The 24,437-nt window shown below is 41.2% G+C and overlaps 1 protein-coding gene across 2 annotated transcripts; it reads left to right on the forward strand.

Annotated features, from left to right (window-relative positions):
• Nucleotides 1-2,866: 2,866 nt before the first annotated feature.
• LOC137375637 (S-phase kinase-associated protein 1) lies at nucleotides 2,867-24,145 on the forward strand. Of its 2 annotated transcripts, none has more exons than XM_068043018.1 (6): nucleotides 2,867-2,958; nucleotides 10,303-10,399; nucleotides 12,146-12,219; nucleotides 15,279-15,422; nucleotides 22,249-22,389; nucleotides 22,976-24,145. In XM_068043018.1, exons 2-6 carry the CDS (start codon nucleotides 10,303-10,305, stop codon nucleotides 23,009-23,011), a joined length of 492 nt encoding a protein of 163 aa, XP_067899119.1. In that variant the 5' UTR covers nucleotides 2,867-2,958; the 3' UTR covers nucleotides 23,012-24,145. The 2 variants fall into 2 exon arrangements, with proteins under 2 accessions (XP_067899119.1, XP_067899120.1); XM_068043019.1 differs by having other exon boundaries at nucleotides 2,876-2,917.
• The last annotated feature ends 292 nt before the right edge of the window (nucleotides 24,146-24,437 follow it).

Raw genomic sequence — 24,437 nt, forward strand, 5'->3', positions numbered from 1 at the left:
TGGCACTATTTCAAAGAAGAGCAGGGGAGTTATCTCTGGGATAAAAACAGAAAGTGCTGGAAATACTCAGCAGGTCTGGCAGCATCTGTGGAGAGAGAAGCAGAGTTAACATTTCAAGTCTGTGACCTTTCATCAGATATCACAGAAACAGATTATCTGGTCATTATCACATTGCTGTTTGTGGAACTTTGCTGTGCACACATTCGCTGCTGTGTCTTTTACATTACAACAGTGACTGCACTTCAAAAGTAAAGCACTTTGGGATGTCCAGTGGTTATGAAAGGCACAATATAAATCCATGTATTTCTTTAACTGTCTCTGCATGAAAGCTGCTCTGCCTGTTTCCAGTCTGGCTGTCACTGATTAGATCAAATTACACTTTCCAAGCAGAATGCTGGATGACTGAGGTCCAACTACACCTTCCCCTTTAATATGTTGACTGTACACTAGAGGACTTTGCCTGTGCTGGGACGAGGGAGCAGTACCTCAGGACATGCGCGATGCCAATATCACCACCCTCTATAAAAACAAAGGTGACCGCGGTGACTGCAACAACTACCGTGGAATCTCCCTGCTCAGCATAGTGGGGAAAGTCTTCGCTCGAGTCGCTTCAAACAGGCTCCAGAAGCTGGCCGAGCGCGTCTACCCTGAGGCACAGTGTGGCTTTCGTGCAGAGAGATCGACCATGGACATGCTGTTCTCCCTTCGTCAGATACAGGAGAAATGCCGCGAATAACAGATGCCCCTCTACATTGCTTTCATTGATCTCACCAAAGCCTTTGACGTCGTCAGCAGAAGTGGTCTTTTCAGACTACTAGAAAAGATCGGATGTTCACCAAAGCTACTAAGTATCATCACCTCATTCCACAACAATATGAAAGGCACAATTCAACATAGCGGCACCTCATCAGACCCCTTTCCTATCCTGAGTGGCGTGAAACAGGGCTGTGTTCTCGCACCCACACTTTTTGGGATTTTTTTCTCCCTGCTGCTCTCATATGCATTCAAGTCTTCAGAAGAAGGAATTTTCCTCCACACAAGATCAGGGGGCAGGTTGTTCAACCTTGCCCATCTAAGAGCGAAGTCCAAAGTACGGAAAGTCCTCATCAGGGAACTCCTCTTTGCTGACGATGCTGCTTTAACATCTCACACTGAAGAGTGTCTGCAGAGTTTCATCGTCAGGTTTGCGGCTGCCTGCAACGAATTTGGCCGAACCATCAGCCTCAAGAAAACAAACATCATGGGACAGGATATCAGAAATGCTCCATCAATATTGGCGACCACGCTCTGGAAGTGGTTCAAGAGTTCACCTACCTAGGCTCAACTATCACCAGTAACCTGTCTCTAGATGCAGAAATCAACAAGCGCATGGGAAAGGCTTCCACTGCTATGTCCAGACTGGCCAAGAGAGTGTGGGAAAATGGCGCACTGACACGGAACACAAAAGTCCGAGTGTATCAAGCCTGTGTCCTCAGTACCTTGCTCTATGGCAGCGAGGCCTGGACAACGTATGTCAGCCAAGAGCGACATCTCAATTCATTCCATCTTCGCTGCCTCCAGAGAATACTTGGCATCAGGTGGCAGCACCGTATCTCCAACACAGAAGTCCTCGAGGCGGCCAACATCCCCAGCTTATACACACTACTGAGTCAGCGGTGCTTGAAATGGCTTGGCCATGTGAGCCACATGGAAGATGGCAGGATCCCCAAAGACACATTATACAGCGAGCTCGCCACTGGTATCAGACCCACCGGCCATCCATGTCTCCGCTTTAAAGACGTCTGCAAACGCGACATGAAGTCCTGTGACATTGATCACAAGTCGTGGGAGTCAGTTGCCAGCGTTCGCCAGAGCTGGCGGATCGCCATAAAGGCGGGGCTAAAGTGTGGCGAGTCGAAGAGACTTAGCAGTTGGCAGGAAAAAAAGACAAAAGCGCAAGGGGAGAGCCAACTGTGTAAGAGCCCCGACAAATAAATTTTTCTGCAGCACCTGTGGAAGAGCCTGTCACTCTAGAATTGGCCTTTATAGCCTCTCCAGGTGCTGCTCCACACACCACTGACCACCTCCAGGCGCTTACCCATTGTCTCTCGAGATAAGGAGGCCAAAGATAGGAAAGATAGACACTGGAGGACATAGTGCCGTCCATGGATGCAACATTTTTAGATTATGGAGCATTTTGATGGAGTGAATAGAGAGTATTACTGCTGATTGGCAAGGGGAACATCAATTTAAAATTGTCACTGAGAGTGGGGAGAAAAATTGGGCAAATTTCTTTACACGTCAGGTTGCTGGAGCATCTGATTGTTGGAGCAGGGAAAGTTTTTATAGAAAGTTTACGACTATATAAACATAAAAGTGATGCGGCAAACGTCTCAAATCTCGTTTATTTTGGTCCTGCAGGAGTTGGCAATATTGTTGTATCAAAATTGCAAGCCTTGAGTAGCGGAGAATCAAACTTGGCCCACACTGACTGATCTCTCTGCTCAGTGCTCAAGACAAAACAGCTCTTTAAAGGCGCAGTGTCTGCAGGAAGATATTTATTGCAATTTCTTCTATTTGCTAAAAGAGAAGAGCCAGTAGAAAGGCTCGTCATTTGTATCGGTGTTGTATCAATCGCAATTGACGCGGTGATGCATTTTGTTGTGAGTTGCATCTGAAATTAATACTATTTTGTCCAAGAAGTAGATGCACCTTTAATAGCTGGTAGGGGGTGGGCTGTCTAAAATATTACAGAACGATAATGCTAAGTAATTATAGGATTTGTCTTTTTTTTTAAAATGGGAGCGGGAATGGAATTTAAAAATAAAATCGGAAAAGTTTCGCTCGAGTGTTTTTCTTTTTCTGGCACATTTGCCGGCGCTCTGAGTAGACAGCTATAGAGCGGGGTCCTGTGCTGTTGGTGTCGCTCTCGGGTTTGGTTAGTGTGGACTTATCGCTTGCAGTTGGTGTATTTTCATTGTGAGTGTGTCAATACATGGCTGCTGGTAGTAACTTGTCCGGGGCTGAGGGCTACGCCAGGCGGAGCGGCAGGAGAAAGGCCGGGGAGGCGAGGGGGTTAGAGGCAGGCAGCTTATCCTGGGCTTGTGCTCGGGCGGTGGGGGGGAGGGGAAATAGTGTTGTGAAGAGTCGGGGGTGGGGAACGGGGCGGTCCTGTAAAGGATGAGACGTAGGGCTCTCCTTGTTTTAAAGTCATTGATCTGATTTTCCAACTTTAAGCGGCTTGTAATGGCATTCACAATGAGAACATCATATTTATGACCCCTCGTTTTAGTCATAATCTCTACATCTACCCTATCAAACCCTTCCATAATTTTCAAGATCCCAACTGGGCCACCCTCAGAGCTCTCTTCTAGAGATAAGAGCCCCAGTTGTTTCAATCTTTCCTGTTGGGTATAACCTTTCGTTTCTGGTATCAGTCTAGTAATTAATTTTTTGATCATCTTTAGTGCCTCCATATTTTTATAATAGTCATGAACTGTTTGTAATACTCCAAGTGTGGCCTAACCAAGGTTCTATACAAATTTAACATCTCTGCCTTTTAATTCTTTTGCTCTAGAAGTAAACCCCAGTGTGTTTTTAATGACCTTATTAACCTGTGTTCCTACTTTTGGTGGTTTGTGTGTCTGTACCCCCCAGATACCTCTGCTCCTCTACCTTATTTATACATTTATTTTCCAAGGAGTATATGGCTGCCTTATTCTTGCTACCAAAATGTATCTCCTCGCACTTGCTTATATTGAAGTTCATTTGCCAATTACAAACCCATTCTGTAAGTTTATTAATGTCATCCTGTATTTTGTTGTAGTCCTCCTCTGTGTTAACTAAGCTGTCATTTATAAATTTTGCAATTGTACTTCCTATTTCTGAGTTCAAATCTTTTATGTAAAAGATGGACAACAGTGATCATTGTGGAACACTACCTCACACCTTTTGTTAGTCTGAGTCTAACAACAGAGCCCCTGCTCTGTTTTGTAGCCAGCTTGCTATCCATTCTGCTACTTTCCACTGACTTCACATGTTCTGACCTTAGTCATGAATCTACTGTGTACCTTTGTCATAGCCCTTTTGAAAATCCAAATACATTATGTCCACTGCATTAACCTTATCTGTCCTTCCTGTTACTTCAAAGAATTCAATAAAATTGATCAAGCATGATGTTCCCTTTTGAAATCTGTGCTGACTGTTGTTTATTTTCAGTGTCTAGAAGTATTACATCTTTAAAGATTCCATTACCTTTCCTACCACTGATAAGCCAATTGATCCATAGTTTCCTGGATATGTTCTGTCTCCCTCTTTAAATATGGGAATCACATTAGCTGACCCTCAGTCCTCTGGCACTTTTTCAATGATTTTTTTGTATATATGGAATAGTGCCTCTGCCCTAACTTCTGTTAATATATGTGGATGCAATCCATCCAGGGCTTTTATTCTCCCTAGGTTTGATCAATTTATCAATTATCTTCCCCTTTCATTCTTAGTCTATCTTTTTTGATCTCTTCTTCTAATGTCATGTCCACCATGTTAAGTGTCCCTGGTAAATACCAAGGCAAATAAATTAGTGGTCAGTCGTAGTAATCTCTGGATTACTCCCAGTGCCATGCTCCAGTGAATATAGGAATAGAAGGTTAAAATAAATTAACATGTGGCTGTAGAAAGGATGCAGGAGGGAGGTCTTCAGAATCCTGAGGCACTGGGATCTGTTCTGGTCAGAAGGGTCCTGTTCAAGATGGACAAGTTGCACCTCAACAGAGCTGTGACCGGTGCCCTCGCAGGTACGTTAACTAGTGCTGTGGGGAAGGTTTAAACTAATTTGGCAGGGTTGTGGACACCACGCTGAAACATTAGAGAAGAGAAACCAAGTGCACAGAGGACAGGAGGTAAATAGTACTGGAGCAAAGAATAGTTTGAAATCGAGGGTTCAGCTCGGGGGCAAATGCAAAGTAGTCTAAGATAGTTTTAGACGGTATGTATGTAAATGCACAGAGTGTAGTAAATCAAGTTGGTGAGCTGCAGGCACAAATTGCCACATTTGCAGCTGTAGTATGTGGAAGCTTGTGGATGCCGGTGCGATCCGCGGCAGCCACGTACAGCTGCTCGAGGACCTTTGGCTCAGAGTTGATGAGCTGGAGTCTGAGCTGCGGACACTGCGACACATCAGGGAGGGGTAGTTACCTGGACACACTGTTTCAGGAGACAGTCACGCCCCTTTGATTAATGACATTAAATTTGGACCCTGGTCAGGGACAGGAGGGTGTGACTGCGAGTGAGACAGGTATGGGGATCCAGAATTTGGCTTTGGAGGAGCCTCAACCAGCGCCCTTATCCAATAGGTATGAAGTTCTTGCTCCCGGTGTGGACAAGGGCACAGACTGCAGGGAGGACAAGTGAACTGACCACAGCACTGTTCAATGGGTCAAAGTGCCATTCAAGTGGGGGGAGGAAAGAGAAATGTAGTAATAGGGGATAGCATAGTTAGGAAAATAGATATTGTTCTCTGCAGCAAAGACAGGGAGTCCTGAAGGCTGTGTTGCCTACCTGGTGCCATGGTTAAGGACATCTCTTCTGGACTGGAGAGGAACTTGAAGTGGGAGGGGAGGTAGTATTAGGAAAGAGGTTCTGCTGAGGGACTATGAGCAGCTTGGGACTAAATTAAAAAGCAGAACCTCAAAGCTAATAATCTCTGGATTACTACCTGAGCCACTTGCAAATTGGTGTAGGGTAAATAAGATTGGAGAGGTAAACGAGTGGCTCACAGATTGGTGTGGGAGAAATGGGTTCCGATTCATGGGGCACTGGCACCAGTACTGGGGAAGGAGAGAGCTGTTCTGTTGGGATGGGCTTCATTTGAGCCATGCTGGGACCAATGTCCTGGTAAATCGTATAACCAGGGTTGTAGATAGGACTTTAAACTAATTAGTGGGGGGGAGGGTTCAATTGAAGGGAAGTTTTAAAAAATCAAAAAGAAACGAGAGCAAGAGGTGTAGGGTAGTGAAGAGGTGAATGGTAATCAAAGTGTGACAGGAAGGGGCAGAAAATATAAGCAAAAGAGTAAAGCAGAAATTAGAACCAGAATGAGTAGTAATGGTTAAAAAGTCAAAGTTTAAGGCTCTTTATCTGAATGCACACAGCATTTGTAACAAGAAAGATGAGTTGACGGCACAAATAGAAATAAATGAATATGACTTGATAGCTATTACAAGGACATGGTTGCAGAGTGACCAAGACTGGGACCTCAATATTCAAGGGTATTCGACATTCAGGAAAAATAGGAAAAGGAGGTGGGGTAGCTTTGTTAATAAAGGAAGGTTTCAGTGCGGTGGTGAGTAGTGATATAGGTGCAATAGATCGTGATGTGGAAATCAGGAATAGTAAGAGGAAGAAGTCATGGGTGGGAGTCGTCTTTGGCTCCGAAGAGTTGCCTCACTAGGACAAATTATAAATCGGGAAATAATGGAGGCGTGTAAGAAGGGTGCTACAATTGTCATGGGTGATTTTAATCTGCATATTGACTGGACAAATCAGATTGGCAGAGGTAACATAGAAGACGAATTTGTAGAGTGCAGCAGGGGTTGTTACTTAGAGCAATATGTTGCAGAACCTACCCAGGAACAGGCAATTTTAGATCTAGTAATGTGTTATAAGGTAGGATTAATAAGAGAGATCGTAGTTAAGGATCCTCTAGGGGGTAGCTATCACAACATGGTAGAATTTCAAATTCAGTTTGAGGGCGAGGAACTCGGGTCTCAAACCAGTGTCCTCAACTTAAACATGGGCAATTACAGAGGTATGAGAAAAGAGTTGTCTAAAACGGACTGGAAAAATAGACTAAGGGGAAGGTCAGTGGATGAGCAGTGGCAGATATGTCATAGCGCTCAGCAAAAATTTATCCCGGCCAAAAAGAAGGAATCAGTGAGAAGGATGAACCACCCGTGGTTAACAAAGGCGGTCAAGGAGAGTATCCAATCAAAAACTAAGGCATACAAAGCGGTGAAAACTAGTGGTAGGACAAAGGATTGGGAATTTTTTAGAAACCAGCAGCGAATGACAAAAAAGCTAATAAAGAGGGATAAAATTGATGATGAAAGTAAATTGGCAAGAAATATAAAAACAAACAGCAAGAGCTTCTGCGGGTATATAAAAAGAGAGTAGCTAAAGTGAGTGTGGGACCCTTGGAGGATGCGACTGGAGAATTGATCATGAGGAATAGGAAAATGGCAGACAATTTAAGCCAATGTTTTGCATCAGTCTGCACGGTGGAGGAAACTATAAACATCCCACAGATATCAGATAAGCAAGGAGGTAATGGGAGGAAAGATCTTGTAACAGTCTCTATCACGAGGGACAAAGTATTTGACAAACTATGGGACTAAAGGCAGACAAGTTCCAAGAGAGGATATACTGGCATTGGAGGCAGTTCAAAATGGATTCACTAGGCTGATTCCTGGGATGAAGGAGTTGTCTTATAAAGAACGACTAAACAGGTTAGGCCTTTATTCATTAGAGTTTTGAAGAATGAGAGGTTATCCTATTGAAACGTACAAGATTCTGAGGGGGCTTGACAGGGTAGATGTTGAGAAGATGTTTCCACTAGTGGGGGAATCTTGAACTAGGGGACATAGTTACAGAATAAGGAGACACTGATTTAAAACTGAGTTGTGAAGGAATTTCTTCTGAGGGTAGTGAATGTCTGGAACTCTCCACCCTAGAGAATTGTGGAGGCTAGATCACTGAAAGTATTTAAAGAGGAGGTAGATAGATTTTTGAAATATTGGGGAGTTGAGGGCTATGAGGAGCTGGCATGAAAATGGAGTTGAGGTCTGGGGCAGATCAGCCATGATATTGAATGGCCTACTGCTGCTCCCATTTCTTATGGGACTATGATATAGTGGCAATAACAGAGATATGGTTCAAAAAAGGGGAGTGTTGGGAATATTCCTAGCTGCAAGGTAATTAGGAATGATGGGGAAGGAAAAAATGGAAGGGGATTGGTGACAGTATTGATCAAAGACACTATTATAGCACTGGACACACAAATCTTTGAAGTTGGCAGGATGAGTTGAGACGGCTTTTTAAAAAAAAACTATGTATTTAGTGCATGCCTTTTTCTTTAAGTTCAGTTTTGCCCATAATTATTTAGCCATCCATGGTGTGTCAGTACTGCCTAGTTTGTTCTTGCTCTTAGTAGTATATATTTCTCCTGGACTCTCCATCATCCCACTGGTTTTCTATTTGTCAGTAAAATTTTCAATTTACTTTCCCTAGTTCATTCCCATCCCCTTAAAATCAGCTTTTTTTCCCCACTTTATTATTTTGGTCTTTGTCTTACTTGTGCCCTTTTATGGACATAATCTTATTATGTTTTGATCACTATCATCTAGATGTTCCCTGATGCTTACTACTTTCTGTTCTGGTTCATTTCCCATTATTAGATCCAGCAGTGCTTCCTCCCTTGTTGGGCTTTTACATACTGGGTAACAAAGGAATCCTGCACATATTGTAAAAACTTCATACTGTGTACCACTTTCGCTATCTCTTGTCAGTCTATTTGGGGGTAGTTAAAACTATCCATGATTATTCTATGTCATTATTTCCTATATTTCCATACATATTTCTTCCTGCATCTCTTTTCCACTATAATATACTGTAGTATACCCCTATTTGCATGATCAATTCATTATCTTTTATTTCAATCCAAATGGATTCTGTTTCTAACCTGTTATCTTTATTTTTTCTATTGCCATTATGTTATCACTAATTTGTGCAGTTGCACCCCCACCCCTTCTTCCTTCCCTATCCTTTCTGATTGTTATAACCTGCAATATTTAGTTGCCAGACCTGTTCTTTATGTAGCCATGTTTGTTATTCCTACTACATCTGCTTTCTTGCTATGGATTATTGGCTGCAGTTCCACCATTTTATTTTGGAATGTGTGTGCATTATTGTACAGACTGTTTAATTTGCCTTTAATGGTTCCATTAACTTTATTTTTAACAGTACTTTTATATTTCTGTTTTTTTTATAACCATTTGTTCCCTGACTGTCTGTTACTTTTGTTCCCTGTCTTGGTCTGACCTCTACTCTGATCACCTATTTTATCTTGCAGCATGTTATTATCACCAGATTTCTTTTCTCCCACACGTAGGATATTGGCCTTACTCCGGTCCAGTTGGATCCTGTCCCAGCAGTGCGGCTTCTTCCTGCTCTAGTACTGGTGCCAGTATTCTTTCCATGTTCCTCTCCAGTTGCTCTGAGACATCTTTTACCTGTGCACCAGCATTTTACCAAATAGCTGAGCTGATTTTAAATAAGTAATACTCTGTACACATTAATTGTTTCTTCCAAAATTTATATGAAATATTGATTCCTCAATAAAGAGTGGTGGTACAGTTCTGTTTGATAGTCTTGTACATGAAAAAGATGTATTGAATGTTCAAATTTTTGTATCTATGTTACATTTGCTCGTACTGCTTGGAAGAGGGTTAGCTTTTTATATATAGAATTACATTGACCAGTTTCCATGTTGAAACATTCTTTCAGCCCAAAAGGACTATTCTGGTGTTTATGTTCCTTGTGAGCCTATGTTCTATTCCAGAAAGCCAGGTGGTGAAGGATAGTACTGGAGCAATCTTTACGCACTTCTTTAAGCTTATTTTGCAGAGATACAGATTACAAACGTGCACCTCCTAACCTACCAGCCACAGTTTCAGTCTTTTCCTGTTTATAGGAACAGAAGTGAATCCCCAGTAATGCCCACTGCCTGCGTGCAGTTAAATACAATTAAACCACTTCCTGCCTTGCTTACTCTCATCTATTAAAATATCCTATTCCTTTCTCCCACATGTACTTATCTGGCTTCCCCTTAAATACATTTATAATGACCAGTTAACCTGTTCATTGGTGTTGGTTGAAGGATAACATTTGGCTAGGACACTAGGGGAGAACTCCTGCTCTTCTTCAAAAAGTGCCTACCTGCGTCTACCTGAGTGGGCAGATGGAGTCTCAGTTTAATGTCTTGTCTGAAAGATGGCACCTCCAATATCGCAGCAATCCATTAGTACAGCACTGACAGCATGGATTATGTGTTCAAGTCTCTGGATTGAGACTTGAACCCACAATCTTAAACCTTAGAAGTGCTGCCATTAAAACCAAGTGAGCTGCCAGGGATCTTCCTGTAATTAATTGCCCAATTCAAAATTCATAATTATGTTCTGTGTCTCCATTTCCTCTTATCACCAAAAAAGCCGTGTGTGTGTGTCTTATCTATATCAATCAATTCCTTAAATTGTTCTGTTGGACTTTCAGATGCCTTCGATTAAACTCCAAAGTTCTGATGGAGAAATATTTGAAGTTGATGTGGAGATAGCAAAGCAGTCTGTGACAATCAAGACCATGTTGGAAGGTCAGTGTCTCTCTATGGAAATAATCTTATTACCAATTAATTATACTTTTAAAAAGAACAGCTATCAAGCTCCTTTGAAAAAGAAAAAAATGAAGGCGCAAGACTTTAACCAGTTTTGATTCGTAAGTGCTGTCGTATGTCATTTAGTTTTAGTACCTGCTTATGTTGGCTAACTATTCAGTGTAATATTGACATTTTTTAAATTGAGCTTCTCATTATGGAAGTCAAATGAAGATGACTTAAAATCGTAGAATGGTTACAGCACAGAAAGATGCCATTCAGCAAATTTGTTCCTCTGTATCTTTCCCACTAGTTGGTGGCCTATAGAATACACCCAGTAGTGGAATGGTAGCTCAATTGTTTCTTAGCTCAAACCAAATGTCCTTGACCCCTCTAGGACATCTCTCTTCAGAACTGTAATGTTCTCCTTAATCAATACTTCTATTCTCCTCCTTTCTCTCCTTCCCTATCTTCCCTGAACACCTTGTCTCCAGAAATATTTAGTACCCAGTCCTGCCCTTTTTTGAGTCAGGTCTCCGTTATTGTTACTACATCATATTCCTACATGGTTATCTGAGCCTGCATCTCACCAACCTCATTTACCACACTCTACACAGTCACATTACACACACAGTAAACATAATTTAAACATTATTACATTCCTCTTGCTCTGACCCCACCTAATACCTTACTATTTCCTACTCTAATGCTGTCTGTCTCTCCCAATTCTCTGTAATACTGTTTTTCCTCTCTGATATTACTTCCTGATTCCCGCGTCCCTGCCAAGTTAGTTAAAACCCTCCCTAATAGCACTAGCAAATTGCACCGCAAGGGCATTGGTCCCAGCTCTGTTCAGGTGCAATCGTCTGGCCTGTGCAGGTCCCATCTCTCCCAGAACCAGTTCCAATGTCCCAGGAATCTAAAGCCCTCCTCCTGCACCATCTCTGTGGTCTCACATTCATTTGCTGTATCCTCCTATTTCTATACTCGCTAGCACATGGTACTGGGATTAATCCAGCGATTACTACCTTTCAGGTCCTGCTTGCTAGTTTCTTTCCTAGGTCCCTAAACTCTGCCTGCAGAACCTCATCCCTCTTTCTACCTGTGTCGTTGGTACCGATTTGGACGAAGATTGCTGGGTGTTCACCCTCCCCCCTCTAATGTGAATATTTCACTGGATGTGTAAAATAACTTAAACAAATTGGAAAATGAGATGAATTAATTTTATTTTAAACTCCAATTTTGTTGCTTTTCTTTCTGTTCTTGCATACCATTCCTGAACTGGAAAGTGAGAGGCGACAGGCAAACTCAAACTTATTTCCAAATTCTCCTTATTGGCATGCTTGAGTAGCCATAATGAAGTGTGAAAGAGTTCTAAGCGTAGACAGTATAAATGCTGTTTAGTGCCTTTCTAAGATGGCAAAAACCAGTAAGTGTGTTCCTTTTTTTTCGCTCTGAACTGATTAGAAGTCTCTCATTGTACTCATCTCACTGAGTTCCTGATCTTGGAAGCATTGTTGTGCAGAAGGTTTGAATAGAATCAAGAGTCACGCTGAAAATTGCTATTTCATGGATGACAGCAACATTTTGCCCATGTTCTATAGTATATAAATGGGATGGGGGAGAGGATGTACTTAATACTGAAAACACTCACTCTGTGCTATCTTTCTTTAATGTTTGATACTGTTATCTTTTGGGAAAGCATGATTGATAAATTGTTAAATTTTAATGTTTTATTCTAAACAGATTTGGGGATGGATGATGAAGGTGATGATGATCCAGTTCCACTTCCAAATGTTAATGCTGCAATTCTTAAAAAGGTAAGAGGCCAGAGCATGTTATAAGTGCTCCAATCACTATTACTTCAGGGGTGAATGAGTGGAAGCTGAGAATATTCCGTAGAGAGAGATTTCTTTGTGAAGGTACTCTGTAATATAGATTTGCTCAGTTGGTAGCACTCTTACCTCTGCATTAGAAGGTGAGGGTTAAGGCACCAGTCCAGGTATTTTAATGTCGTACTGAAGAAGCACTGCGTGGTCAGAGGTGCCATCTTTCAAATGAGTTGTGACATCTAGATGTAAGAGTTCCCATTGCTCTATTCAAACGGTTTGTTCTTCTGGTGTCCTGCCCGACATTCCTACCTTAACCAACACCACTAAAAACAGATTAACTGCACATTTGTTGATTTGTGGGAGTTTGCTATGTACAAGTTAGCTCCTACATTTACTGACATACCGACAGTATCTGTACTTAAATAATTATTGAATGTGATGTGCTTCAGGACAAGACACTTCAATGCAAGTTCTTTATATAAGCCATAGGTTTTCAAACTGGCCTGTTCGTGGGTTTCAGAAGGTTTGTAGTGTCATTTTTTTTCCATCTGTTTATACCTCATCAAGTATAATGTCTTGAGAATTCTACATTTTTTAATGTATTTTTCTACATTTGTTGACTAATTCACCCATTATTTCTTTTGCATAAATATTTTATGCAATTATAGCCTGATTTCTTTTGGGCAATTGATTCTGTCTTTTGCAAATTAGGACGTGGGTTTTCCTGGGATTGTGACAAAAAGTTGTTAAACGTGGGAGTAATTCAATATTTGCACAGGATCCCTCCTACAGACAGAAAAAAATAGAAATCATTGTTTAAACAAAATTAGGTTTTAAAAAAATGTAGTGATTATGCTCCCAATTCCTCCATCTCGGTTGCATCAGTTCTGGTGATGCAACCTTCCACGTCACTGCTTCTGATATGTCATCCTTTTTTCTCAATCGAGGATGTCAACCGCATCCCCCCAACACCCCCCAGCCAAACACCGTGGTTGATGGGGCCTTCGACCGTGTCCATTCCATTTCCCAGAACCATGATAGGATTTCCCTTATCCTCACCTTCCACTTCATCAGCCTCCATACTCAACGGATCATCCTCTGTCATTTGCACTACCTCCAGTGTGACGCCGCCACCAAACACATCTCCCCCCACCCCCCCCCCTCTCTTTTTAGCATTCCAGAAGAATTGTTCCCTCTGCGACACGCTGGTCCACTCCTTAATCACCTGCAATACGCCTTCCCTTCCCACAGCACCTTTCCATGCTCGTGCAGGCGATGCAACACCTGCCCTTTCAGCTCCTCCCTATTCATCATCCAGAGCCCAAACACACCTTCTAGGTGAAACAGCAATTTACATGTACTACTTTCAGTTTAGTATACTGTATTCACTACTCAGAATGCAGTCTGCTCTATATTGGGTAGACCGAATGCAGCTTAGGTGACCGCTTTGGGAAACACGTCCATTCAGTCCACAGTTGTGACCGGAGCTTCCGTTTGCCTGTCATTTTAATTGCCTGCTTATCCCCATTCTGACCCCTCTGTCCTCGGTTTCCTGCAGTGTTCTAATGAAGCTTGATGCAAGCTTGAGGAATAACACCTAATCTTTTGATTAGGCAATTTACAGCCTTCTGGCCTCAACATTGAGTTCAACAATTTCAGCCCCATTTTGTTTCCTTTTTCATTGCTGGTTTTGGATTTTCCCTTTTCTTTTTTCTTTTGGCCAGCAGCTGCTCATCATTTTGCCATTCACACCTTTTAGACATTTCTTTTTGTTGCTTGTCCCATGATCACTTCTTTTGGCCTTGCACCAACCATTTTATCACCTAATCTCTTGCCTGATACACTATCTATCACCAACCTTCCCTTTTGTTCTTTTCTCCACCCTCCCCTTTTCACTTTCTTAAAACCCATTACATCTCTAACTTTTCCCAGTTCTGGTGGAAGGTCATCGATCTGAAATGTTAACTCTGTTTCTGCGCACAGATGTTGCCTAACCTGCTGAGTATTTCCAGCATTTTCTGTTTTTATTTCAGATTTCCAGCAGCTGCAGTATTTTGCTTTTGTATTGTCGGGATTATGCTGTTTTTGGCAGGACCAATAGTTCGATGATTTGATATTAAATTCCCATTAGTAATAGATTGAGCAACTATGGGAGACTGGTGCAGTGGATTAAATGCTGTACTTTCGCACCTGGGATCTGGATTTCAAACCAGCCCTGGCTGATGGAGCAAAAGTTTCCTTTCTCTAATGAGTATAGAGGCCCATGTGAAATATGTTAGGGAAATCTCAGCCCAGTTCCTACTGATCAAAAGCCCATGGCAAATAGAGTCATGGAGTTATACAGCACAGAAACAGGCCCTTCGGCCCATCATGTCTGTGCCGGCCATCAAGCACCTATCTATTCTAATCCCATTTTCCAGCACTTGGCCCGTAGCCTTGTATGCTATGGCGTTTCAAGTGCTCATCTAAATACTACTTAAATGTTATGAGGGCACTCAAAATATATAGGATGGCTGAGGTGGGAAATTTAATTCTGGTAGTCAGGGGTCATTTTCTGAGATTGCGGTAAGGCATGTTGAGCAGGATAAAGGGAGCTTTACTGTGCTATAGATTACCTGGGAGTGGGTACAATGGCAATAGGTACTTGAAATGGATGTGTTCAAATCTCTAGCACTAGCGACACCTAACAAATTAGCAGAAAATTCATCAAAAAGGTTTTGGGAAGAAAAAAGTAAGCTAAACTAAGCGGCAAACTATAGCAGTGCACTGTAACATATGGTGAACTATAAGATATTATGTGCAGCACTTGTGGCAGAACCTATCTCTCAAGGATTGGCCTTCACAGCCATCAGCAAAGGTGCACCAAGAGAAGACACCCCACCTAAATGGATTGTTTGCTGCGTGTTCTTCATCTTTCGTAGATGGAAGAATGCCAACCTGATAAGATATTAAAGCTTTTATGTTGCTTTTTGACCATTTGTATTTTTTCTAGTCCCAAGTATTTCTCTCATTCATCTACACATGTATATATCCATTATTGCTTCCAGGTGATTCAATGGTGCACTCACCACAAGGATGATCCTCCTCCTCCTGAGGATGATGAGAACAAGGAAAAGAGAACAGATGACATTCCAGTATGGGATCAGGAGTTCCTCAAAGTAGACCAAGGAACATTATTTGAGCTAATTCTGGTCAGTAATTTTTAAGTATATTAATAAAAACTGTACGATTTGTTCTCTTCCTTTCCAGTATCCCTGTGTGGCAGATGGCCTGGAGACCTGCTGCTGAGCCTCCGATTCCACTCTGTGGTCAGCTGCCCATGTTTTTTGTTTCTTGGCCTCTGTTCATAATCTCTCCATAACAGTGTGAGCAGGATCAGGAACTCACTATGGTGGTCACCATTGGTCATGGTGCCAGAGTCACCCAACTGTGATACAGCCCATGAGCTGCCTTTACAAAGTGTATAATTCTAAAACTGTACTTAGAATTCATTTTGTGTAGGTCTTCCTTCATCCTAGTTTTCTTTTGATCCGTTGCCGAGCAACCCAGAATTACAAAATGCTTAATGCACTGGTGTGCCATAAATGGGATTTAAGTTTGAATGTGAATTTTTAATCTCAGCTGGTAGTGCAGCAGAGCATTCCCACAGGGATTGAATAAACTGGCTGACAACTTTTGCAGGCTGCTTTCACTTGACCCTTAGTAGCTTTTTACACAGCAGCATTGAACTTTATGTTCTTGTGAAAAATTAACTTAAACCAATAAGCCTTCTTCCCAGACACAGTATTGAAATGGCCCTAAGCAAAGTAACAACTGACAGCCTTGTAACTGTGACCATGGTGCATTATTGTCCTTTGTACGCTACAGCTTTCAGTACAATGAAACATGCCATCCAACTCCAATGCTTCCTATTGTCTAGCTCTGTAGGACTGCCCTTCTTTGGTTCAACTCTTAATTATGTAATTGTAGGCAAAGAATCTCTAGCAATGGCTTTTCTTTTCACCCCTGTGTCATTACCTCTGGAGTTCCCCTGCAACCCCCCGCCCCCACCCCAAACATGGATCCATCCTTGGCTCCCTCCTCTTCTTCATCCACATGCTACCTCTTGGCAGTGTTAACCAATGACATGACATCAGATTCATACATGTCCATTGATGATATTTAGCTGTACCTCTCCACCACTTCTTTTGGCCCCTCCATGCTTATGCTGTCAGACTGATCATCTCTGTCTTGAGTGAGTTTTAACTTCCTTCAGCTAAGTATTGGCAACACAGAAGCCATTGTCTTTGCTCCTTAAACACAAACACAAAATCAGCCTCCCTCACCACTGTCTCCATCCCCTTCCTGGCCACTGTCTCAGGCTGAATCAGACAGTGTGTAATCATGATCCTAAATTGCATCTTTTCCTTACTATGGCATCTCTCCTTGCTGATCTCTGAGTCCCACAATACCTCATTAATGTTATTCTCACCCGTTGCACTGTCTTCATTGTCTTACCCCTCCTTATCTCTGAAAAGTCCTTCAACTCTGCAGTCCAACCTAAACACACAATTCCTTTTTTTCTGGTCTCTTGTGCATTCCCCCCTCCCCTCTGTTGTCCAACTGTTGAAGACTATGCCTTCAGCTGCATAGGTCCCATTCTCTGGAATTTCCTCATTAATCCTCTCCCTCTTCCACCTTTCTCACTAAGCTTTTTGTTGCCTTTCCTAATTTATGCAGCTTCTGTGACTGCCTTGGGATGGTTTGCCACATTTAAAAGGCTATATAAATGTAAGTTGTTGAGAACAGAATCTTAGTAACATAGAAAATTTATGGCACAGAAAGAGGCCACTTGGCCCATTGTATCTGCGCTAGCCAAAAGAACCCTCAGCCTAATCCCACTTTCCAGCATTTGGTCCGTAGCCCTGCAGGTTAAGGCACTTCAGGTGCACATCCAGACCCCTTTTAAATGAGATGAAGTTTTCTGCCTCTACCACCCTTTCAGGCAATGAGTTCCAGACCCCCACCACCCTCTGGGTGAAGACATTTTTCCTCGCCTCCCTTCTTAATCCTTCTACCAATCACTTTCAATCTATGTCCCCTGGTCACTGACCCCTCTGCTATGGTCAATAGGCCCTTCCCATCCACTCTATCCAGGCCCCTCTCAATTTTGTACATCTCAATCAAATCTCCCCTTAGCCTCCTCTGTTCCAAGGGAAACAACCCCAGCCTATCCAATCTTTCCTCATAGCTGCAATTTTCCAGTCCTAGCCACATCCTTGCAAATCTCCTCTGTACTATGTCTAGTGCAGTTGTATCCTTTCTGTAATGAGGTGACCAGAACTGCACAGTACTCAAGTTGTGGCCTAACTAATGTTTTATGTAGTTCCACATAACCTCCCTACTCTTGTATTCTATGCCTCGGCTAATAAAGGAAAGGATTCCGTAAGTCGTCTTAACCACCTTATCGACCTGTCTGGCTACCTTCAGGGATCTGCGGACATTCCCTCCAAGGTACCTCACTTCCTCGACATCTGTCGGTATCCTCCCATTTATTGTGTATTTCAAATGCATTCCCTCTCACTTCTCTGGGTTAAATTCCATTTTCCTGCCCACCTGACTAGTCCATTGATATCTTCCTGCAGTCTACAGCTATCCTCTTCGCTATCAACCACGCGGCCAATTTTTGTGTCGTCTGCAAACGTCTTGAACTTTCCCCCTACATTTACGTCCAAATCGTTAATATATTGCCACAAAAAACGGGATCTTATACTGAGCCCTGTGGAACCCCCACTGGCAACAGCCTTTCTGTCGCAAAAATGCCCCTCAACAATTACCCTTTGTTTCCTGCCACTGAGCCAAGTTTGTATCTAGCTTGCTCCATTCCCCTGGATTCCAAGGGCTTTTACTTTTTTTTAACCAGTCTGCCATGTGGGACCTTGTCAAAAGCCTTGCTAAAATCCATGTAGACCACATCAACTGCACTACCCTCATCAATCTTCCTTGTTACTCCTTCAAAAAATTCAATCAAGTTAGTCAGACATGATCATCCCTTAACAAATCCATGCTGATTATCCTTGATTAATCTGTGCCTTTCCAAGTGACAGTTGCCTGTCAGAATTGATTCCAAAAATTTGCCCACTATCGAGGTTAGACTGACTGGCCTGTAATTATTCGGTCTATCCCTCGTTCCATTTTTAAACAAAGGTACAATGTTAGCAGACCTCCAATCCTCCGGCACCACACCTGAGGATTAGAAAATGATAGTTAGATCTTCCACTGTTTCCTCCCTGGCTTCTTTTAACAGCCTGGGGTACATTTCATCCAGCGTTGTGATTTATCCACTTTCAAGGATGCTAATCCCTTAATGCTTCCTATATTTGTCATATCCAATACTTCACACCTCCTCCTTAACTACAGTGTCTGCATCGTCCCCCTCTTTTGTGAAGACAGTTGCAAGTATTCATTAAGAACCATATCCACTTCCACACATGGGCTACTTTTATGGGCCCTACTCTTTCCTTAGTTATCTTGCTACTCCTAATGTATTGATAAAACATCTTTTGGGTTCTCCTTGATTTCGCTTGCCAATATTCTTCCATGTCCTCTCTTTGCTTTCCTAAGTTCCTTTTTGATTGCACCTCTCCACTTTCTATACTCCTCTCGGCTTTCTGTACTATTGAGTTCTTGGTGTCTGACATAAGCTTTCCTTTTCTGCCTTGTAAGCTCCTTGACATCCGGGGGCTGCAGATTTGGCCGTCCCACCCTTTTTCTTTGTGGGAACATGTTTACTCTGAACCCCCTGAATCTCTCTCCTTTGCCTCCCACTGCTCTGACACTGATTTACCTTCAAGTAGCTGTTCCAGTCCACTTTTGCAAAGTCACTTCTCGGCTTAACTTCTCATCTGGCATAGTGCAATTGACCTCGTCATTCTTTCCAAGGTCAAAAGTGAATGCATGTAGTTGCCTTATGTGAGGAGGATTGGACTTTGTATGATGAGGTGTATGGTCCATAACTTGCTGACAATTACTGTCCAGGTTCACAAATGAAGGATGGCCTTGGGTGACTTACTGGCACCAGTAGAACTGCATTCTATTAGAGGCAATACCTGGAGAAGAGACGGGGAGAAATTTTACAAGGCAAAATAACTCGGGAAAATTAAATGATCTATAAACATTGTTCAGATCATATTATTGTACTACAGATGTTAATTAGGAAAATGATTTAACCTTCTATCTGTCAAGGGTATCCAGGAATAATTGCAATTGGATAAAGGGTACTATTACTATCTTGGCAACTAGCCTAAACATGCTCATGCAGAGAACTAAGCTGGTAGACAGCTGCATTCAGAACTGATTATTGGTTATATTGTTGTTGATTATGCTTCAGAATTCATAATCTAGATGTAGCTTTTTATAAACGCATGGATACTGAGCACTTGACACCCAGCAAGCACATTACCTTGATCTTTAGGTCAGAAGATTTGTGGGCTCAGGCCCAACTCCAGGATTTGAGCACCCAGTATAAGGGCAAAATACAGCAGATGCTGGAAATCTGAAATAAAGACAGAAAATGCTGGAAATACTCAGCAGGTCTAATAGCATCTGTGGAGAGAGAAACAGAATTAACATTTCAGGTTGATGACCTTTCATCAGATGATGGGTTTTCAACCTCTCTCCACAGATGCTGCCAAACCTACTGAGTATTTCCAGCATTTTCTGTCTTTATTTAAGCACCTGATATAGACTGATAATCCAGTGCGGTACTGAAGGAGGAATCTATTGTTAGAGATGATGTCCTCTGGCTGAGATGTTAGATAGAGGCTTTGTCTGTTCCAATGGACATCAAAAGGTCCTCTGGGACTATTTTAAGAGCAGCAGGGAGTTCTGACAAAGATTTCTCCCTCAATGAATCCCACTAAAAATAGAGTAATTGGTCATTCACCTCATTGCTATTTGTGATAGCTTGCTGTTGGCAAAATTACCGAAATAGAGAGTTTGCCATGAAGGGAAAAATGTAAAGTAATTTATTGTATATGAAATGGTTTGAGGAGCCTGAGAGGAGTGAAGAGGTACCAAAATGATTTTATTTTCACTCCCATGTAGTATGAATTAGGTATAGGGAAAATTTTCCTTTCGTGCCAAAATAATATTCCTTAACCCCTAATCTCAGAAGAATCTAACACCTACTGTGACAATGTGACATTTTCATTTTCTAAGCTTGCTACTATTGCAGCCTCCTTAAGTGACCCTGCCAAATATTAGACTGAATTATAGACAGTTTATTTTTGTTATGAACTTCTACATGCTAGGCGCTGGATAGTTGCCCCAACTCAATTTGGAGTTGCCAAATGTGAGTTTTGTTCTTTCCATGTCAGCTGGATTTAAACCAGGGTTCCAGAGATGACTGGATGTTGCCATCCCAGCCATTAACTTCAGCCCGAGTATTTTGGATTTGCTAAATAAGGTTTTATTCAGTGTATTTGCTATATTTTCATGGCTACTATCCTATTGAAGCTGCTTGGTTGCTTTAAGTTGGCTAAACTTCACTTTAGATGGTAGTTTGACTAGTCTAGTTGAAAACTAAATGTCTCTTATGTGTTTGTCTAATACAGTTGAGAAACATTCACTCTGCACGCTCCTGCTGCTATCGGGGCTTGAGCACAAAAATCAAGGCTGACAAGTGCAGTACTGAGGGAGTGCTGCACTGTTGCCGGTGCCATCTTTTGGATGAGATGTAAAACCAAGGCTTCCTCAGCCTGTTCGAGTGGATGTAAAAGATCCAATGCACGATTTCAAAGAAGAGCAGGGATATTATCCTCAGTGTCCTGGCCAATATTCCTCCCATAATCAATATCACAACAGATTATCCGGTCATTTATGTTTGTGGGAGCTTGTGTGCAAATTGGCTGCCGTGTTTCCTACATTGCAACAGTGACTACACTTCAAAAGTCCTTCATTGGTTGTAAAGCGCTTTGAGATGTCCGGTGGTCATGAAAAGCGTTATGTAAATGCATGTCTGTTGAGTGCTGTCAACCTTTCCCCTCAGTAGTTTCGAATATTTTTATGTTGGCTTAGTGTGCACGAGAATTCTAGCCGCGATGAGCAAGATTGTTTAAAATGCTGATCAAGTGACAAATTCCCAGGCTTCTGTCAATGGCACTGTGTAACTAGATGCTAGTTATACAAGCAAATTGGGATGGCATGGCCAGCTTTTGTGTCATCTTTCACCCTCTATTCTCAGTGCTGTATTTACATTTGCCATTTTTTCATGCCCAGCTGACTTCAGTCTAACCAATGTGCGGCACACTCACTGGCATATCTGTTTCCTGTGCTATCGGGATACAGTACATTTGTGTTTTTTGAAGTTGGTAATACTGTAGCCAGATTAAATTAAAAGTGGGGAAACAAATAAGTTTAATAATTTACAACTGGTGTGATGTGGAAAGTAGAATTTGACCATGAGTATGCTTGGTAGTTCTTACACTGCTTTAAATAAGTTCAGATATAGTTGACTGCCACTGTAAAGATATGGAACCTCTGTACTGTAATAGCAAAGAAAGTATTAAGTAATAAACAAAGTCTTGTTAAATTTTTAACTTTTTAGTTTATTACCAATTTGCAGTATGGCTTAAAATGGAAAGTTTATTTACATTACCATTTAAATGTTATTTGTGTTTTTTTACTTTTAAGCTCCAGGTTGTTTTTATATAATTTTTAAAAGAAATATCGTCAGAATCTCAAAATTCCTTTCCACTGATGACTCATTGTGGACAGTCACTGAGCAGCAGCCCAAAGTTGAACTTTGCAGCTGCACTAAAGGAATTTTGTTCAAATTGTCTCGTCACAAGGCTATCTTGGGCAAGCTGCATTAAAGGAACACTAAGTAATGCCTGTAAATATACAAAAATCACCACCTGCAGTTCTATTCTGCAATAACATTTGGGTGTAACATTGTCTTAGTTTAGTTTGTCTCTTTACTTGGTGGTGGGGTGAAAATCTGCACAGTTGAGACCTGAAAATTTGTTTGTGATATAGGCTGCAAATTATTTGGATATCAAAGGTCTGCTTGATGTGACATGCAAAACAGTAGCGAATATGATCAAAGGTAAAACTCCAGAAGAAATTCGTAAGACTTTCAACATCAAAAATGACTTTACTGAGGAAGAAGAAGCACAGGTAATAATACTTATTTTTGTAATTCATAGTTGTTGAAAGCTCTTAAAGATTAGATTTTCTGATTTTGAAAATCAGCAGATGGCTTATTGTCCTAAATCAAATCAAAGAACCCACCTAAAGCATTGAGTACTCCTCTGTATTATCTCTGTAGGTAAAATGTCTAGTTTATGTGGGCTGGCTTAAATTTAAACAGAGTGTGCTCATAGTGGACAAAGAAATGAACTGGAAATGTAGAAATACGATTATCACTGCAATTAAATTGATCTTTTGCTTATTAAGTCTATTTTGTTTATGTTATTAGAAATAAACCTCATGCTAATTTCTTTTTTTTTGTAGTGTGAACTTGACTTTTTCCCCCTTTAAATCATAGATTATTGAATTGAGGGAGGGAGCAGCATAATAGCGATTGCCCATTTCACTCATGAAGGTTTTTAAAAATAATTCCATTTATTACCCATTTCTCCATCTCCTGATGAGAATGGAAGGAATTACTGGATACAAAGGCACAGTAATGAGGAATTTACATACAATTTAGAATTCCATTTCTTTGGGTGCATCCTTTTCACCATGTTACTCTTCCTCTCAGGTTCGCAAAGAGAATCAGTGGTGTGAAGAAAAGTGAAGATCCCTGTCCTGGATAATTCTCTAGCGCACACAGAATTTTCCAAATGCTGTTGCATTGCACTGTTTTGTAAATGTTTAATATTTAGAAAATGCAACAAAAGGAAAAAAAACACATTTAGCATATTTAATTGCATGACGTTTCCTTACTTGTTCAGATCAGTATGTTCTAGCCTTTACCTTGTTATTACTCTATAGGATTGGAAGTGATATCCAGCTTTGCACTACACGATTCATTGTCGGAGACTGATTTCAAGAGGATTAGAATACCAATGAGTTATTAAAATCTAAATAGTGTGGGCTAGACAAAAATACTGTGGGCATGTATCATTTTCACATAATCTAGTCTAGAAGGCAAATAAAGACAGGGTATCTAGGGGGTTTTGTTCAGTAATTAATGATAGCAAGCTCAATTTGTGTAAATGATTGAAAATTAGCATTTGGTTCTTTGCTGAGAATAGCTGTGGAATAATTGAAAAAGATTTACAGCATGAAGAGTGTGGCCAGCATATCCATGGTAATTTTTTAAATTGAGAGTTTTTTTCCTTTTTGTGCCCTGATTTTTGGTTTGATTGTAACCTCCAATTTTGTTCTTATTGAAATCTTTAACAACCCCTCCATGGGTTCAAGTAAAGAACACATTCTTTACATTCTAGCCAGAATTGTGGCATGCTTTTATATCAAAGGATCACTGTGAATCCACTTCCTAATGTGGTATTTGTATTATTTTTGAACTTTAAAAACGATAACTCTTCTACTGATTGTAGTAGGTTTCACTTACTTCCACTGACTTTCCCTCCCCCACTGCATTATCCTGTCATTGTCTTGGATGCATGTAATAATCAGAAGTATTGTATGTTTAATTGGCCTATGATGCTACTGAAAGAGCACCAGTAGGATCCCTAATGGCATTTGTCTTCATCAAATACAGGTGCCCTCTGATAAAGCCCACTACAATAGACTGGATGAATGCTACAACTTTCACAGACCGTTTAGTAACTTAGATTTGTTAACTTCCTTTCCTGTATAACGTACATGACTGTGAATATAAATCATTAAAATACTCCAGCTTCTGTCTGTAATTACTGTGATTTCTGAGTCATCTGGTTGTCTAATAAAATGAGTATATAAATTACATTTATAATCCATATTTTACATCATTATTTAATTGTCATCCATCAGAATTTTCAAACGGATTCCACATTTTGTTCTTCTGATCTGATATCCTCCCTTACTAATGTACTGATTCCATCCCTGATCAGTGCAACATCACCTCCGTGTCCTTTTTGCCTGTCCTTCCTAAATGTTGAATATCCTTGAATATCAGTTCCCAGTCTTGGTCGCCCTGTAGCCACATTTCCGTAATGGCAATTAGATCATACTCATTTATCTCTATTTGTGCCTTTAAATCATCTACCTTGTCGTGA

This window comes from Heterodontus francisci, chromosome 12 (genome assembly GCF_036365525.1).
Source record: "Heterodontus francisci isolate sHetFra1 chromosome 12, sHetFra1.hap1, whole genome shotgun sequence".
NCBI lineage: Eukaryota > Metazoa > Chordata > Chondrichthyes > Heterodontiformes > Heterodontidae > Heterodontus > Heterodontus francisci.

Coding starts and splice junctions, on each gene's coding strand:
- LOC137375637 (XM_068043018.1), top strand. CDS start 10,303: ATGCCTTCGATTAAACTCCAAAGTTCTGATGGAGAAATATTTGAAGTT. Junction 15,423..22,248: donor CATTATTTGAGCTAATTCTG/GTCAGTAATTTT, acceptor TTTGTGATATAG/GCTGCAAATTATTTGGATAT. Junction 22,390..22,975: donor CTGAGGAAGAAGAAGCACAG/GTAATAATACTT, acceptor TCTTCCTCTCAG/GTTCGCAAAGAGAATCAGTG.